The sequence below is a fragment of the Pogona vitticeps genome, chromosome 4 (genome assembly GCF_051106095.1).
Source record: "Pogona vitticeps strain Pit_001003342236 chromosome 4, PviZW2.1, whole genome shotgun sequence".
NCBI classification, from domain to species: Eukaryota; Metazoa; Chordata; class Lepidosauria; order Squamata; family Agamidae; genus Pogona; species Pogona vitticeps.
The window spans coordinates 35,950,962-35,968,183 of record NC_135786.1 but is presented as its reverse complement, the minus strand read 5'-3'; the positions used below and the strand labels follow the sequence as shown (position 1 = coordinate 35,968,183).

Here is a 17,222-nt window from a genome sequence, read left to right as displayed (position 1 = left end):
TTACACCTGATTGCTTCAGAGTAACATAGCTGCCTTGTGGGAGTTTTGATATTTATTTATTTATTTAATTAATTATTTAATTTATATGCCGCCCACACTACCCAAACAACACCAACTTTTCATCTTCCAGGTGTAAACAAATTAATATAAAACCTTGAATGCTTTTCTAACATTCATTCAGCATATTGCTGGTTTCCTTAAGACAGCAAATACTTTGTGTTCAACATTTTTAATTCTAAGAACATAGACCTCTGCTTTTCTGTAGAGCAGAACGAGAATTCAAACAACCAATTTAATAGCAAGGATCACTCCACTTCTTGCTCTCCAGAAAGGAGGTCTTCCAGAAATGAATTAATCCCATCAGCATCCAGGAAAGACAAGGAACTGAACTTTGAAGAGCTTTATAACATCTATCCCATTTAGGTTCTTTTTGGTTTCTTTCACCTGCCTTGCTCAAGAAGGTTCCCTTCCTCACTGTCGAGTCTGCCTTTTTTTGGGTTTGCTATACTTCTTATTCTCTTCCTCTGCCTACCTTACGAACAAAAAAAGAGAAGTCTCCTAGACTGTTCTTGTTATTATTTTCCTCCTCCTTTCTTGTTACTGGGCATATGGGGATCTCCTGTGTAGAGATCTTCAAGCAAGGCTACTGAATCCACCAAAGGCTCAAAGAAACTTCAGAAGCCCCCAGTTCTTAAGCAAGTTCAGTGATAGATTGACCATGTCCTCCTTTTAGTCTCCACTGGCAGCCATTTGGATGCAGGGTTTTTTTTCATTGTCTGACATCTCAGCTGAGGGAAACTGAAAACTCTAATGGTGAAATTTCTTCAGATACCTGTGAATCTGGTGACAACATCCTGGCAGGTTTGTGCCTTATCTGTGCCAGCAAAAGAGAGGGACTGATGTCATAAGTGCAAGGAGGGGGAGGGAAGAAAAGCTTCTGAAGGAGTGGAGGATGTTGACAAAGTCAGTGAAACCTCCCCTACTTTGAGCTGTAGCAGGGTGGGAGTGGTGGCTGGCTTATGGGTGCCTGACCAGTTTCAGGCTACCACCTGCCAAAACCATATTCACAAAAATAACACCACCTCTCCCTACTTCTCACAGTGCTGGTTCTAAGACTGCTCAGTGAGCGCTTGTGCAACCTACGTCACAGCAGGCAGGCAGCTGTTTTCTTCCTCCACAGCAATCAGCTTGACTTCTATTTTTCCTCCTTCCCACTTTTCCATTTGTTCACCCCTTTCCTCTCCACTTCTGTGTTCCCAGTGCCTATGTATTTACTAGTAGCAAGAAATCTCCCATTAACAAAATCTAAGATACTGTAGCGGGATCTTCCTGGCAAACAGGATTGCCTCCCTTCTCCCTCCAGAAACCCTTGAGGGCCCAACATTTCAGTTTTTTAATTCTCTGCCACAGGAGTCTAAAGGGATTGCTACGTCAGGGCTGGAACAGACTAAGACAAGTCGGCACAGGCATATTTACAAACAGGAAATGAGCGCCTAATGTTGTGACATAATTGGGGCCTGTAATTGTGCTGCCAGAGTGGACGTGTGGGTAGAGTTTGTATCTTGTTCATTTGCTAACAATGTTCATATGCCACCCATTGCCAGCAGTGCTCGTCTGCACCCCACACAGGACAGACAGGAGAGTCTATGAAAGAGAATGGACATACATCTGGCATCAGAAATGGCAACACAAAAAAACTTGTTTCAGGGCATTGTTCAGGAGTGTTATGCAGTGGTTTGGTCTCTGTACATGTTCCCATCAGAGTTTGCAAGTTATTTGTTAAACAAGTAGCTAATCATGTTAACAAGTTGACACTAGCACCACTGTATAGTAACAGTTGATTAATATTTACCACATTTCTAAAGGTTTGCTGGATGGCTCAGTGATTTTAGTATCTGGCTACGAAGCTAGAGGCTGGGAGTTCAACTCCCCACTGTGCCTTCTGGGAGAAGAGCCAGGCTATGTAGTCACAGACAAAGTGCACAGTCCCAGGGCACACCTCCAGAAGAAGAAAATGGTAAAACACTTCTGTTTATTCTCTGGAAAAGGTCGCAAGAAGTCAGAATATTATCTGGGGAGGATTTCTCTGACATGTTATACAGTGGTGCTTCGCAAGACGAATTTAATTCGTTCTGCGGTTAATGTCTTGTGAAAAATTTGTCTTGAGGAACGTTTTCCCATAGAAATGCATTGAAATCTAATTAACGCATTCCTATGGCCAAAAAAAGTCAGAACAAAGTCAAATTTGGTTTACAAAGGGTTTATTAAATACTTTTAAAATCCATACATATTGTGCAGATGATTTCAAAAATTTCAATAAAAAACTTTAACTTTTTAAACATCATAGAAAAACATTTAACAATCATCAAACAGGAGGCAGGAACAAACAATGGAAAACATTTGTCTTGCGAAGCACGGCCATAGGAACGTTTGTCTTGCGAGTCATCAACCCCATTGCCAAAAACCATTCGTCTTGTGAGTTTTTCATCCCGCGAGGCATTTGTTTTGCGAGGCACCACTGTATTTATTTCTGCAGCCTATGTTTGAGCTTATGGAGGAGTCTGAACATACTTATCAGTAATCTGGTGAGAAAGGTCAGATAACTCAAACTTATTTAAACTTGCTTATGGGTTCAAATTTAGGTTACAGAGAAAATGTGTAATGTCATAGAAATCCCCTAAATTACATATGATTGGTGGAGATTGTTTCCCCTTTTTTGGCAACCTTTTAATAGTGGGAATTATCTGCTGATGCTAAAATTATACTTCTCAGTCGTTACTTCCTGAAAGCTTGAGTTATTTGTGACTATCCAAGTGGACAATGCACAGTAGCAGTTAATGGTGCTGAAAAGTGTGTTTCCAATCTCCATCTTCCTGGGTAAGATAAGCTTCAAGAAAAATACATCTGATCCTAAAAGTTTCCTGTGGCAATACCTGAGTAGCACACCAACATCCTGTGTGGAGTGCCTTAAAGTATGCAAGGCATGTCTCTTTAATATAGAGGCTTAAATACTTTCCTTTGTGACTAAGATGCTTTCCTTAGAAATCTAGCTAACTGGGTGAAGATGATCTGCTTTCTGCATTGAGTCTGAGGTTTTGTATTGCTCTGAAATATGTGCTTTATTTGTGAAGTGGTTTTTTAAAAGTGTTTCATTCAGTTGTACAGTACAGATACCTTTCTTTGCCTTATATTTATTAGTAAAGTCTTGCCTTTTGAAAGTAGAGAACTTTCTCAATGAGGGGAAAAACACCTTCCTTTAAAGAAAGATATTATGGTTGAAGCTGTACTCCTGAAAGTAAAAACAAAAGTTTTCCTTCCTTAGTGGCTGGCCTGGAATCTAATGGACTAATAGAAAAGAAATCTGTCGTATTTCTGCAATGGTGAAATGCTTTTTTAATTTTCTTTTGAAGCTAACATACTAAACAGATTCCCTTCCTCTCTGCTGACAACCTTTGAATAAACTAGTAAAATTTGCAGGGTTCAAGTTATTGGTAACAAAGGGTCTCACTAGTGGCACAAATTCTGTGTCTAGAAGTAGTGCTTCCATCCTTGAGAGAAAAAGATCTTTGTATGGGAGCTTAACTCACTACACATTTGGCAGATCAGCTCAGTTTTGTTCTGTAAATAGTCAGTTGGGAGATAGCACAGCTTTGTTTGTATGTCTGATGCTTCAGACATCTCTAGCACTGAAAGATGGGCATGCCTGGAGGAGTCACATAAGAGAAAGAAATATTCATTTGCTTGAATGCGTTGTAGGTGCATTCTGCTAGAAAGTAAGATATTCTCTATCCCACTCTTATTAGCTTGTGAATTATTGGAGGAATTTGATGACACATCAGAATTACTATAATAAATAGGTGAATGTATAAGTGCAATGATTTTCATTTATAATTGTAGAAGCAAAAACTTGACTTAGTACTAATATAAAACACTCAAATTGATAATCTGTTTATTTCTACTATTGTTCATAGGGCTTGGTAAGGCAACTGTTAAAACACAGTTTTATTTATTTATTTACAAGATTTTTTTAGCCGCGCCATTACCAGTGGCTCCTGAGCGGCATACAGCATTAAAACTTTAAAACCATTAAAACCATTAAAAATAGGCAATATTATAATAACATCCTATATGAAAAACAATCATTAAAACTTTAATATTAATAAATCCTGCTGCTCATATGGCCAGCTAAAGAATGGATTTCACAAACCATTATAAATGGGATGACTCACTTAAGCTGTATCTGCTATTCTATGGCATTAAAAGCAGTCCATGGCAAAGGTACCACAGAGATTAGAATTTCCGTTTGGCTTTATGGTGTAGGTCTCTGACTGTGGAGCCAACGGCTGGGAGTTAGTTCCCCACTGTGCTCTTTGACAGGGGCTGGATCAATGATTCATTGGTCCCTTCCAGTTCTGCAGTTCTAAGATGATGATAATGATGATGATAGGCACCGTCCAACTCCATTATTCTATTCTATGATTCTGATGCAAGACTCAGCATTTAGAATGGCAGCCTGTCATACCTTTTAAATGCAATGTCAAATGGAAATATGGAAAGCATACTACCCTTTGCATATACAGTGGTGCCTCGCTTAACGTGCGCTCTGTTTAGCGACAAAACCGCATAGCGACGAACTTTTTGCAATCGCAAAAGCGATCGCATTGCGATGTTTCCTATGCGGGTTTTTTCGCTTTGCGATGATCGGTTCCCTGTTTCGCTTACCGATCATCGCAAAGCGATGATTTTTAAACAGCTGATCAGCTGTTCCAAAATGGGCACCGGGTAAAAAAAATCGCTGCCTGCTGTGTTTAGGGACGGATACCTTGCATAAGAGGCAGCAAAAATGGCTGCCGTATGGAGGATCTTCGCTCTAAGTTGAGTTTTAAGCCCATAGGAACGCATTAAACAGGTTTTAATGCATTTCTATGGGCTTTTTAAAATCGCATAGCGACGAAATCGCTTAGCAGCGATTTTTGCTGCACGGATTAACGTCGCTATGCGAAGGACCACTGTATATACTGTTCTACATTTTGAACACCTTTCAGTAACTTTAGATGTTGCATTAAACATTCATCTTCATCTCTAGAAGATAGAATAATATAACAAAGCTGTTGATAAAACTTAGCAGGAGTGATTTTCTTACTCTTAATTAGAAGGATTTTTAAAATTTCATTCATGTTGACGTAGCAGATGTCTCATTGTTCCTCTGCAGAAGTTTCAATTGATGTTTATTGTCCCAGTGCCTATTTATTGGAATATTGGACAGCTATAAGATAGAACCAATGAACGTCTATTTGAACAGCATACATAAATACACACCCAAAGTCAGTCTGAATGGAATCCAGGGAATAGCTGAAATAACTGAAGTTAACAAATGTACAGTGATGTATGCTTGCATTCAAGGATATCATTCTTGGAGGAAATTCATCAGAACAGTTCATACTCCATTGAACAGAAAATAAGTATTCTTAAAAGTCTTTAAAGGCCCATCTTTTAGAAATGTTTCCAGACAGCCAGCACTTTAAGTGGTTTTGGATCTCCCCTTGCAAAGTGTGTCATCTAAGGTCAGGTTTTCAGTCATTAACAGATAAGAAGTGACAGCTTCCCGCAGGCCTAGACTGATTGGAGAGTCTTCAAGAGGTGGACTTTCTGCTAACAGGTCTGAGCTAGAGAAGAAAAATATAATTTATGTGTAAAACATGCAGTAAAACAGGGTAATTTATGTTCTTTTTAGAAAGGGCTTCATCTGTAAGCCTATCTAACTGGTATAAAGTTTCAAACAAAAGCAGATAACTATAGTGCATTTTATTCATATGAAAATACTAATCCCCTTGTTATTCTGTAAATTATACTGAAATACTTCTTTTCTAGTAAAAGTACTTTCTTTGGACAGAAATAAGACTAATCCACTTTATGCTTCCTACCTGCAAGGGATTTATCCCAGATGTGGCACTTGAGTACCTTGGAATAGATTTTCTTGTGTTCTTTAGAACTGCAAGGAACAGCTAGACCCAGGACATGGTCTAGGTCCAAAATGCACAGACCTAACTGCATTAAATGAAATCATGGTTCAGCTGAGAGGCCAAAACCCCTTTGGATGCTGAATTAATTGCATAGCAGACCAAATGAGCACATCCCCCCCAGCATGACAGAACATTTACAACATTTGTGGGCTCATGCACAGTGATCACTTTCAGACCGATGCGTACAATGTCGTGTGTACAGATTTGTGCAGCCAGTTGGGCATACTATAACATTGGCTGATAGCATCTTTTCATTTGAGAAGGCACTACTATACCAGCAACAGGGCCATTTGAGTATGCATAAGGTGTCAAGGCCTGGCTCCTTATTTATTTGTTTCTTTTTTGGCTTAGGGACACATTGAGGGGAGCTTTTGTTAGTATTCTGCTTCGTTCTATTATTATCGGTAGCAGCATCCTCGTCTAATAGTTTAAAGAGTGGTCTAAAATGAATACCTTTCTTGACTTTCTTTACCTTCCCCTGCAAGGGATTGGCCACCTTACTACCAGACCTAACAGTGTTTTTCCTTCTCCCCTTCAGCCTAACTGTTGATGCACCTATACCCAGGCCTTTTCCACCACTGTTCACAGCTGAGCTTATTGTTGTTCCACTTGGGGGCTCTGTGGCTTCGGTTGGTCTTTCCTTGTCATCCAACGAAGTCCGGTCAGGCTCTTGTATGGAATTGTCCTTTCTCTGCCTCCGCAGGAGTACACTTTCCGCTACAGGAAGCTGTTGTGCTTTCATCAGGTAGCCTGTTATGACTATCGTAAGTTCTTTGATGTCAAATAAGAAATCCCTGATTTCTGATCATAGGGATCGTCTCTTGTGGATGTTGTATAACCCTCTTGCTGGGAAGGGCTGATCTGGAGTGTTCTGGCTTTTCTCCACCTTAGTGGCTTCTACCAGGGCGTAATCCTTTCCAGTATTCCTTGAGCTCTTTGATGCATCCGACAGGGCTCTTCCACCTAGAAAAGCATCTGATAAGGGGCTTAAGTCTAGTGATCTCATATGACCAAGAGTCACATCCAGTTTACTAGATAGGCATATGTTCTCCAGCATCTGAGAATTAACAGCAACACTGGCAAGCCAATTATGGGGCTACCTGACTTCCCAAGGTAGTCAGACTCCTTATGGTGCACTCTATGAGTATGTCACTCCCTGATATTAACAAAATTGGTAATCTTAATTTGTTTCCAGTATTTCTTTGTTGTGCCGCCTCCCACCTTTTCAACCACCCTAATGACAAAAGGCAGTGAGTCCTCTGCGATACCCAAGCTGTCTGTCTCCTCCCCAAGGCCAGAATTTTTATAATCCTCAGTTGGTTGCTGGTGTTAACGGCTCTTCTAGATAAGGACCAAGCTGATAATATCCACAAAGCTGCCCCGCCTTATCTGCACTCTAACTTAACGAGGGGGCAAAACTCCGACTGCAGGGAGTCTGTCACTGACAGTAACAACTATGAAGCTTGTTTATAAGACTAAATTAAAAATTTGAAGGTTAAAATGGATAAAAATAATGTAAATAGTAATATAATAGTGATTAAAATTCATAAGGAGTGGAGCTCGGCACAAATGTTCCTCTTCTCAAGCCGGAAGCCCGGGCATACTATAACAAACAGTGATTCATCGATTTTGAATTGCATACTGACTTGAAAAAGTGCATGAGTGTTATCAAATTTAGTGTTATGCTCATCCATTCTTCAAGATCCATGATAAAGAAAGAATAGAATGCAAATAAAATAACATACCTGCTGAGCTCCTGCCAATTGAGAGCTGGCTTTTTCATTACCACAGGTTTGGAAAAGTTATGAGGGAGGTTTGGAATACATCTTTGAATGAAGCATGGCTCCTTCAAGCAGCAACATAAGCCATCCCCAGTTTCTATACAAGAGGAGGAGAGGAGTCACTTACACTAGATTTTCCAAGTCAACTAAGTCCATTCCAATTGAAAAGGCAATACTGACAGTCAAGAATTGATCCAGGTTTTCCTGCATTACACAATGTTTCTTTGATGTATTGGTGGAAGCTAGTTCCCAATGGTCACTGCAGCATAACCAACAAACTCTCCAGGCCAAGATTTGTCAGTGATTCTTGTCATGGTTGTTGTGGGTTTTTCGGGCTCTTTGGCTGTGTTCTGAAGGTTGTTCTTCCTAATGTTTCGCCAGTCTCTATGGCCGGCATCTTCAGAGGACAGCACTCTGTGCTCTGGTGCAGTTTGCTTGGGAGTTGAGTATCTATAGCTGTGAGATAAGCTTTTGTCCTTTTCAGGAGATGGGTGATGATGGTGATCAGTGTGTTTTTGTTGTGGGTGTATTGTTGTGATAAGGAGGAGAAATTATCTGTCACTGTGATTGATGGGTGTCATTAGCTGGTCTATTGTGTGTAGTGATCACCGGTCCTTGTGGCTTGGTAGAGTTCATTGACCTTTTGCACGCTGTATTTTTCAGTGCTGGGAGCCAAGTTTTGTTGAGTTTCAAACTTTCTTCTTGACTGGCGAAACATTAGGAAGAACAACCTTCAGAACACGGCCACTGAGCCCAAAAACCCCACAACAACCATTAGATACTGGCCGTGAAAGCCTTCGCGAATACATTGATTCTTGTCAGCGGGAGTATCAATGCAAAGCCCAGAACTGGTCTTGCATAGCATAGATTTAGTCCCTCATGTTGAGTGAATATCGGTGAGCTGAGTAGCCAAATTTCAATTATAATGGCCAGAAAGATGAACATTCCCATTTCCTGTTCCAAAAAAAATCAATGCAGGTGTCTTTCTAATAAGATTATCAATGTCCTACTATTGGGAGGAGCTGTAGGTAGGAATGCAACCAATTCTTGCACTGTCATTTTATTCATTCATGATAAAAGAAAAAATACATTACCAGAGTAATAGTCCACCAAGTCTTGCAAACTTGGAAATGTGAGACGGGGAGAGATATAAAGCCAGTTGTTGGCCAGGCAATTAATGCGATAGTGTTTCACACAATCCCAGGATTCACGATTGGTGTGCCTGATAGACAAAGAGTAGCCACCTGCTTGTAATAGAGAATGATATTTAAGACCATGCTGAGCCAGATGGACAAAATTTCCACGCTGCACAGATTTAAGTTTATCTGTTTCATTAAACAACCTTAAAATCAATGGAAGTCCATTCTTCTACGTTGCTCAAAGCTGGCCCAAAACTAGATAAGACTGGTGCAGTCAAGGTAACACCACTGATGGTGTGCTAAGTACACCATCACCTTCCCCCCCCCCTTTGGCCAGTTTTCTGTTGGCAAGAGTAGATGCCTACATGAATAAAAGAAGCTGGAGCAAAGCATACAGGAAAGGGAAAGTTCAGCTTCATTTTGCTGTGTCTATGTGTAGTAACTAGGGGTGGAGGCAGAAATGTGCTGTTATCGAGGGGGACAACACACCACTTCATTCTTATCTTCCTCTTACATTTAATGGGCCTACTAGAGGATTTTACTGTATAGCAAGAGTAGGGAACCGTTGAGCCAGCAGCTGTTCTAGACTACTACTCATACAGTGCCTTAGCCTTGGCCATGTTGGCTGAGACTTCTTAGTGGCTGACATTTAAAATATCTTAAGAACCAGAGGTTTCCTTTTTCTGTTTAAAGCCTTCCAGAAGAAGGACTAGTGTAGATCACAAAACATATTTCAGTACTTAAATCAGCTGTCTTTTTGTGCCTCACAATCTACAAATGAAAGGGTTTTCCAAATTTATTTATTTTTAATAGAAAGACTCTTGACAACCTATTCTAGAGTTTTATGGCATCCCAATATCCAAGAAGCCTGACTGTACCTAGATTAATTGTCACCATATTAATTGTCAAATATTTTGAAACAAGTGTGGCTGATAATCGAAAACTTCCAGCAACTAAACTACCCTGATAAACAGGTGGTTCAAATTTCTCTGTCCTGTAGAAAGAAGCCTGTAAAAAGGTGTTCTCTTGCAGAAGAGATACTCAGTGAATAAGGTTAATATGATCTATATTTCTCAGCAAAATGCATTTGGTCCATTCCAGAGAAGTAGGGTTAATACTATTGAATCATATGGTGAGACACTTAGTAGCATGTGTGAGTTGTGACAACTAATCCCCAATGCAGTCTCATACCCTGGTCATATGTGGGAAATGTTATCTAATTATCCTCCAGTTAGTTAATTGCTTTTTGTCCTGGTCACACGACACACAGTCAAGATCGAGACATTTCCCCAGCCAGCAGTGTAACTATGGAACATTTCCTCATTGCCAGGAGGGTTGTGTTATTTTGTACCTTTGTTGTACTGGTACATTCCTTACCAGGATTACATATATGCACAACCTGCCCTGCTTCTATTCAGAATCAAAGCTACTGCAGTGCGTATTATATTTCTTTTCCAGTTTTTTGTGCCTGATACATTGGTAAAAGTATGTCTCGGGGGGGGCACCACCATTACATTACTAGAGAGTAATTATTATTTTTTAATTATCTATATGGGAAGATAGATTGAACTGTTGGTATGCCAATGTCATGGGGGAGGTGATTGCCAATATTTCTGCAGGAGCAGCCGGTGCAACAGAGGAGACTTTCCTAAACAGAAACCCCTTCCCAATCTATGTTCTCCCTAATTTTCAGCCCTACTGGGCAGGGCTTCACCCCCTCATGCACGGGTTCGCTCTGCTACATGTGCAAGTCTGCCCCTCCATTTGGGGTTCTGCTGCAACCAAAATCAAAGGGGCTGGAAACAATTGCTGTGGATGCATGGGGGAGGAGGAAAGCTGTGCTGAGGGGGGGCAGAGTTATGTGTGCTCCTAGTTGAATCATTATGGCCAGCTACACCATGGTACCGGTTTATATATATGGTGTAGCCATAATCATTTAAATAGGAGGAAATAATTTGGTACAGTTAAAAGTTCTTGGGATGTTCGTCCCAGGATATAAACCACGTGATCATGGCTCAGTACAACAGAGGTATGGTAAGTATTGGAAGAACTAGAAAACATTTCCCTTGTGTGACCAGGGCCTTAGTGACAAACTCATTTGGCAGCTAGCTTTTAACCAGTCACCACTGTGTTAAATAATGTTCTTGCATACCTAGAAGGTGCTTTTAAGATTCATCAATAAAATATACAATCAGTACTCTATATACTTGAATTGCATTAAATAAAAATCAAACATGTTTCCTGCACAATGAAGCACACTTCCTTAGGATTCAAAGTGTCTTCTTACCTTTCCTCATTTGGCTTTCTCTTATCAAGAAAGAGCCTTCACGGTTGGGAGGGAGCAGCAACAGCTCCTCAGCTTTTGCTCGGTTGATACCCTCATAAAGCCACCTGAAAAACAAAAGTAAGCCACCTTTAGTCCTTTAAGGATAAAGTGGGATACAAATATTTTAAATAAATAATAAAATACATTCATGAATGGGTTAATGTGCCTTGTGCCAGGGTTGCAACTAGGGTAGGGCAACTGGAGTATTCTCCATGGTACCAGATATAGAGAGCATGCCTCTTTCTTCAGACTGGGTCTACCACCATAAACATCATAGCAAATAATCTAACTTGATTGTGGGTCGAACAGACCGTGGTGGGAAGGTCTATCGAAGTTTTGATAGAGCAGGCACTCAGACTGTACAAAAAGTCAGCTTATTAATAGATATTGTATGCTACTTTTCCTCTTCCCTGTAGCTATCCTCTTCTCTGTAGCTATCCAAGCTACAGAGCATAAACAAATTAAAGGTGTATTTGTTTATGCTCTGTAGCTCGGATAGCGTTCTGATTTCCAGTGAGGAGGGATGATCCAAAGGAGGCCTTGATTACTGTCATTTACTGCCTATATTATTTTTCAAATTATGAATTTGGGAGCACATTTTGCACTGCTTTATCTGGATGCCAAATTTGATACTGATGGCTCTGTTTCACTAATGCACGCACCAACTCTATTCCTTCCCCAAGCATTCCCAGTGAGCATATTTTGTTGCTTCCTGAGCAGCCACTCTTACCTGTGAGAGATTTTAGCTACATGGTTGCTGGGAATATAGCAGTCTTTTCCAGTTACAACTGATTCCACTTTCCACCATTCACCATCTCTGCAGGAACAAAGCAATAATTGAAAGCTGGAGCCTCAACCATAACAATGTGCTGATGTCAGCCTTCCCCTTTCCTTCGTTCGTCGTCGTTTAGTCGTGTCCGACTCTTCCTTCCAGTTAGACAACATTTAATGAAGGGAACAGGCATTGCTGTAAGACTTATTCCTCTGTGGGGGCTGTGCCATTATCCAAAGGTACTGGATCTTAAAGCATAAATTAAGAATATAGCTTTACATACAATTTGGAGGCAAGATGCTTCAAAGCATTCAGAGCAGTTGTGTAAGTCCACAATTATTCCTTGCCTTGTTGGGCGTGTAACTGTCAGGTTGAAGAAGAGCTAACCTGCATTCAGCTTTTCTCTTAGTCAAGGCTGACCCTGCAATTTGGTAGATTGACACCATCACTTCAGGAGGCACTTCCAAAATAGCACAGAGGGAGCAACAGGAGCAAGTCCGTAGCTATTCTCTTTTGTTGGGAGACAGCCTTCAAGCCCAACTATAGCTTCTTCCTCTTTCCAGGATGATCGTTCTACTACTGGGCTGTATGTGGAGCTTGGTTGGGGGTGGGGATGTTGTTTGTCTGCTCCCGGCAGCAACAACTCCTGATCCAGCCCTGCTGTCAGTTTGAGTACTTACTCAGACAGTAAATTCAGTTGTTCTCCCATCCTGAGTATTGGCTGTGCATGCCCAGAAGGAAAATTACAGACTGCAACCACTATAGAGGTGCTGGCACCTACATGTTAAAAAAGAAAAATAATGTGTGATTTAAATGTAGTCATTAAGAGAAAGGCAGTGTGTAAGTAAGACAGACAGATAGATCTTCTAACAGCTGAAGTGTTCCTACAATGCACTGTATATGGGACTGGTTTTCAAGCATAGCTGGAGACTTGGCCTGATCCAGAATGCAGTAGAGAGGATGCTATCTATGCTATATGACAGGAGCTATCTATGCTGTATTACAGCAACTTCACAGGTTTCTGTTTTGCTTCTAAAACTGAGGGGAAAGGCTGATTATTATCTTCTGATTATTATCTTGGGACCGAGATTCCTTCAACCAGATATGCTGATGTATTTATTTTATTTTATTTTTAAAAAAATTACCCCACCCTTCTCCTTCAAAAGGACCCAAGGCAGCTTATATTATTAAAAGACAATAAGGTAATAAAAGCTAACAAGGAGGAGTATACAAATACAAAAAAGGATCAAACAGATGCCATACTGAAATAATAAGCAACATCAAAATACATTCAAAACAGTAAGGTACAACAATCCATTAAAAAACCCCACGTAGGCAGCCAGTCAGGGAAAGCTTGCCTGAAGAGAAAGGTTTTCGCCTGCATGTGGAAGAACAGCAAAGATGGGGCCAGTTTTGTCTCTTGTGGGAGGAAGTTCCAAAGTCTGGTAGTGGCAAAGGAGAATGAGTCTCTCCTATGTCCCCACCAAATGCACCTCTGGGGGTGGTGGGACTGAGAGGAAGGCCTCTCCTGATTATCTTTACACTTGAGTATGGTCTTAAAGGGAGAGGTGGTCCTTGAGATAGCTTGGACAAAGGCCATTTAGGGCTTTATAGGGCTTTATACGTTGAAACCAGCACTTTGAATTCTGCCTGGAAACAGACTGGCAGTCAGTAGAGGTGCTGCAACAGAGGGATTATGTGATCCCTGCAACCAGCCCCAGATCTGGCTGCTACATTTTGGACCTGTTGAAGTTTCTTGACGCTTTCCATGGGTAGCCCCATGTAGAGTGCATTACTGTAATCCAACCAGGATGTAACTAAGGCATAGTTCCTTGAGATCTACAGTGGCTTGCTTTTCTCCACCTTCTCTGGGTCAATATACAGGAAACACTTATTTAGAAAACTGCTCCCTCCAGTGTTCAAAGACATCTGTTTCTATTCCACAGTCAGAAAACTAGGTTCTAGGGTTACTGTCTCCATTATTGTTCATAGAAACTGGCCAAATGGCAGCTAGCCAGGCTTCTAAGACATTGGTTAGAACAACAAAAATAACCCCCAACCTGTCGTCCTGCTGCCACAGCTGGAGTCAAGGGCCTGGTCGTTCTGTGTATTTGGCTGCTGGCTTGGCTCGGTAGCAATCTGTTTCTTCCGACTAGGCAAACTTCCCATCACAGTGTGCTTTGAACGGCTGCGTTCAGCAAGAGTGATCTTCACATGCAGCAATAAGAGAATGACCTTACACAGAATAAGAGAGATTATTAACATAAACTTTAAACCTGCCACTTACCTGTCTTCTATCGCAGTTACCAATCTGCTTTCTCCCCTCCCCCCCTCCCCCCCAGTAAAATGGAGATATTTAAGAACATGAGAAGTGCTCTGTTGGATTGGACTAAAGCTTAATCTGCCATTTCAGCCAGCCAGCATTCCCTTTCTCTTAATTCTTCCCAGTGAGGGGCATTCAGGCCATATTGCCTCTGGGACCAGAAATAATATATACAGGCATTGTGACTAATAGGCATAGCCATTGATTTCTATGTTTGTAAGCAAACTATTGCCTGGCACTGGTAATCTCCAGTAGGTCTCCTTCTCCCTTAAAAAAAACTTAGCGCACATGACTCAAAGGACCATGTACATGGAACCTCACTTTGTCATTCCTCACCATGTGCTCTGACTTACTGCCTGCCATATCCCTGCCTGCCCCTCTCCTTGCAGTGTACTAGAAAACTGTGGAAGAAACCCAAGAGATCCAAATAACTAGAAATAGCCCTTTTACCCTCTGATTAAAAATGAACCAGCTGCCATTTCTTAGGCTTGGTGTTATCAGCGTGGTCATTTAATGGGACTCTACAAGGGAAGGTCACATTAGGCAACAACCCAAACAGATAACAGCTAAGCCTGGAATAGGTACTAAAAAAGAGACATAAGGTGGTCAAATGGTGCATCAGGGAGTGCTTAACACTTCTTATGGATGGTCGCTATAAAGCAGAATTGAATAGATGTAGAATCCATGCAGTTCATAAGCAAAACAAAATACAGGCATGTCTGAGCATGACAGAAACGTATCACTTAGCTATACAGTACTGTAAGGATGAGTAAAAGGTACATTTCGATCAACTAGTAGATTTCTGAGTAATTAGATGAAATTTCAGATTGTTTAGCAAAATGGTTTTCTCTCTCACCCTGAAACATACTTGAATTTTATAAAAGGGAGGGGGCAAGTATAAATACATTTGTGTGGAAGGAAATTAGCTCTTTTCAGTTCTTGCATCATTGTTTATTTTGTAGGGGATAGCGCCATGCTGCCATAATTTGCATGCATAACACTCCATCACAACATAATGGCCAAAATGTTGCTTCATGTAGTAAATCACACTAAAGTAGGTCCACTATCCATATAGCTAAAAATAAATCATCATCATCATCATCATCATCATCATCATCATCATCATATAACAGTTCTGGGAGTGGGGGTACATGCATCTTTGCCCCTCAGAGTTACCTGTACAGACAGGATGATGGCTTACCTCTCAAAGTCAATTGCATTATACAGTACATGGTTTAATACAATATTTCTGAACAGGTGGCTCAACTTTCATTGAATCTCTGGCCTTGTAACCTGACAAACTAGAGCCTAAAGACAGACAGAAAAGGGGTAGCAGTACATTGTACTTGTACTGGTAAGACTGAAGGTCTACTCAAATGTCTGCTTCTAATGTAACCCTATGAAATGAAATTTCAGTTATGCAGTTGAATCCTGACTATATGTTTTCCCCTGTAATTGAAAAAGATTTGCTAAAGCAAAAGCTTATATGGCTGTTTCATGTATGCTGAGCTTCGTGCTTTCCTCCATTCTAGACACTCACGGCTTTCATCACACCGTTTCCTCCGCACCAGCCATGTTCATGTTTATGTGAGCTCCAGCTCTAACTCATTTCTATGAAGTAACAAGTTTTATTCTGCATAAGCTTTGGTGAATCACAGATGCACAAACTGTAGCCTCAGTAACATAGACCCTTTCTTGTTTGTGTTGCAACAGATGTAACAGTTACTTGTTTGAATAAAACATTCAGCAGTTGTTTCTCAAGCAACTCTGACCTCACTTGCCAACTAACAGTCTTCCACTGCCATCATTGCCACCAAATTTATCCATCTCTCTTTGACCTTCTCTTGTACCCCAAGCCTTCTTGTAGACCTGCCTGATACGTTTCCAGTCTAAATGAATTGTATCAGAAGGAGCAGCAACAGCACTCTTGGTGAGCTTTGCTGCGCTGGCAAATCAGTGTTATAATCCGTGCCTTTTAAAACTATTCTCTGCTCCCATTTCAAAATATTGTATCTAGCTGCAGTATAATTTCCTTACATTCATGTGAATCAAGAGGGGTCATCACTCACCTGTCAGTCATGGCACAACGCAGAACTGCACCGAGTCTTCAGAAATCAGATTTTGATGGTACTGAACTAAGCAGTTAGAAACTGTCTGGCAGAACAGAAGCCCCAGGAATGGATGAACAGAGCCCAGTCAAAAATTGTGAGTGCAAGATATACTGGGTAGGACACTAGATGATATCTCAACAAGATAAGGACGCAGCAACACATATCCTGGTCACTCTTCCTCAATGGTTTTGATCACTTGCTGCAGTTCACCAAGTCACAGGTTCCCAGTGCAGAGTATGGAAGGGTAAATCTTAAAATCCAAGGAGCAAAATTCTCTTGTTCCCTTCCACAGAAATACAGTTCAGCTCAATAGCCTCTGCCTGTGGGCACAGCTTTTATTTTTTGAACACGTTATTGAGAAGTGCTTACACCAAGAGAACCCACAAAGTGTTGTTTCCTTTGACGCAAGTGGAAAGGTGGTTGGTGTCATAGGCTTTTTTGTGCACAGAAAACAAGACACCTAATCCAAGCGTGCTTCTGTGGAAGAGCTTTGCTTTTTCACAGCACAAAACTAGAGTCAGATAATGCCACAAAGTTAGAAACTGCCAGGAAGGTGGTGATGTGAACGAAACATGTATATCCAGGGTGTGTATGTGTCCATACTCAACTGAAAGAAATAAAACTCAGACAGGGGAAATATGTACACCTACTACTTACTTGCAGCCCTTTCCTTCATGAAGATTTCTTTTTTACCAGGTACCAGCACACAGATAAGAGAAATTAAACAATGGGCAAGACAGCAGGTCA

General features: G+C 40.9%; 1 protein-coding gene across 3 annotated transcripts; it reads right to left on the bottom strand.

Annotated features, from left to right (window-relative positions):
- Positions 1-3,924: 3,924 nt before the first annotated feature.
- On the bottom strand, positions 3,925-16,790 carry SLA2 (Src like adaptor 2). Of its 3 annotated transcripts, none has more exons than XM_020782423.3 (8): positions 16,434-16,790; positions 14,102-14,276; positions 12,722-12,818; positions 12,000-12,086; positions 11,231-11,334; positions 8,899-9,051; positions 7,769-7,901; positions 3,925-5,666 (listed from the first exon to the last, which is right to left on the bottom strand). In XM_020782423.3, exons 2-8 carry the CDS (start codon positions 14,208-14,210, stop codon positions 5,522-5,524), a joined length of 828 nt encoding a protein of 275 aa, XP_020638082.3. In that variant the 5' UTR covers positions 14,211-14,276; positions 16,434-16,790; the 3' UTR covers positions 3,925-5,521. The 3 variants fall into 3 exon arrangements, with proteins under 3 accessions (XP_020638082.3, XP_020638083.3, XP_078249396.1); XM_020782424.3 differs by having other exon boundaries at positions 8,899-9,048; XM_078393270.1 differs by lacking the exon at positions 3,925-5,666 and adding an exon at positions 6,712-6,986.
- Positions 16,791-17,222: the final 432 nt, after the last annotated feature.

Bases quoted from the DNA above. Each gene is read 5' to 3' on its own strand.
- SLA2 (XM_020782423.3), bottom strand. From the start codon at position 14,210: ATGGGAAGTTTGCCTAGTCGGAAGAAACAGATTGCTACCGAGCCAAGC. The intron at 7,902-8,898 runs GTAATGTATTTT...CCTCTTGTATAG, and splicing joins CTTGGTGGACTATTACTCTG to AAACTGGGGATGGCTTATGT. The intron at 5,667-7,768 runs GTATGTTATTTT...TTTCTTCTCTAG, and splicing joins AATTGGCAGGAGCTCAGCAG to CTCAGACCTGTTAGCAGAAA.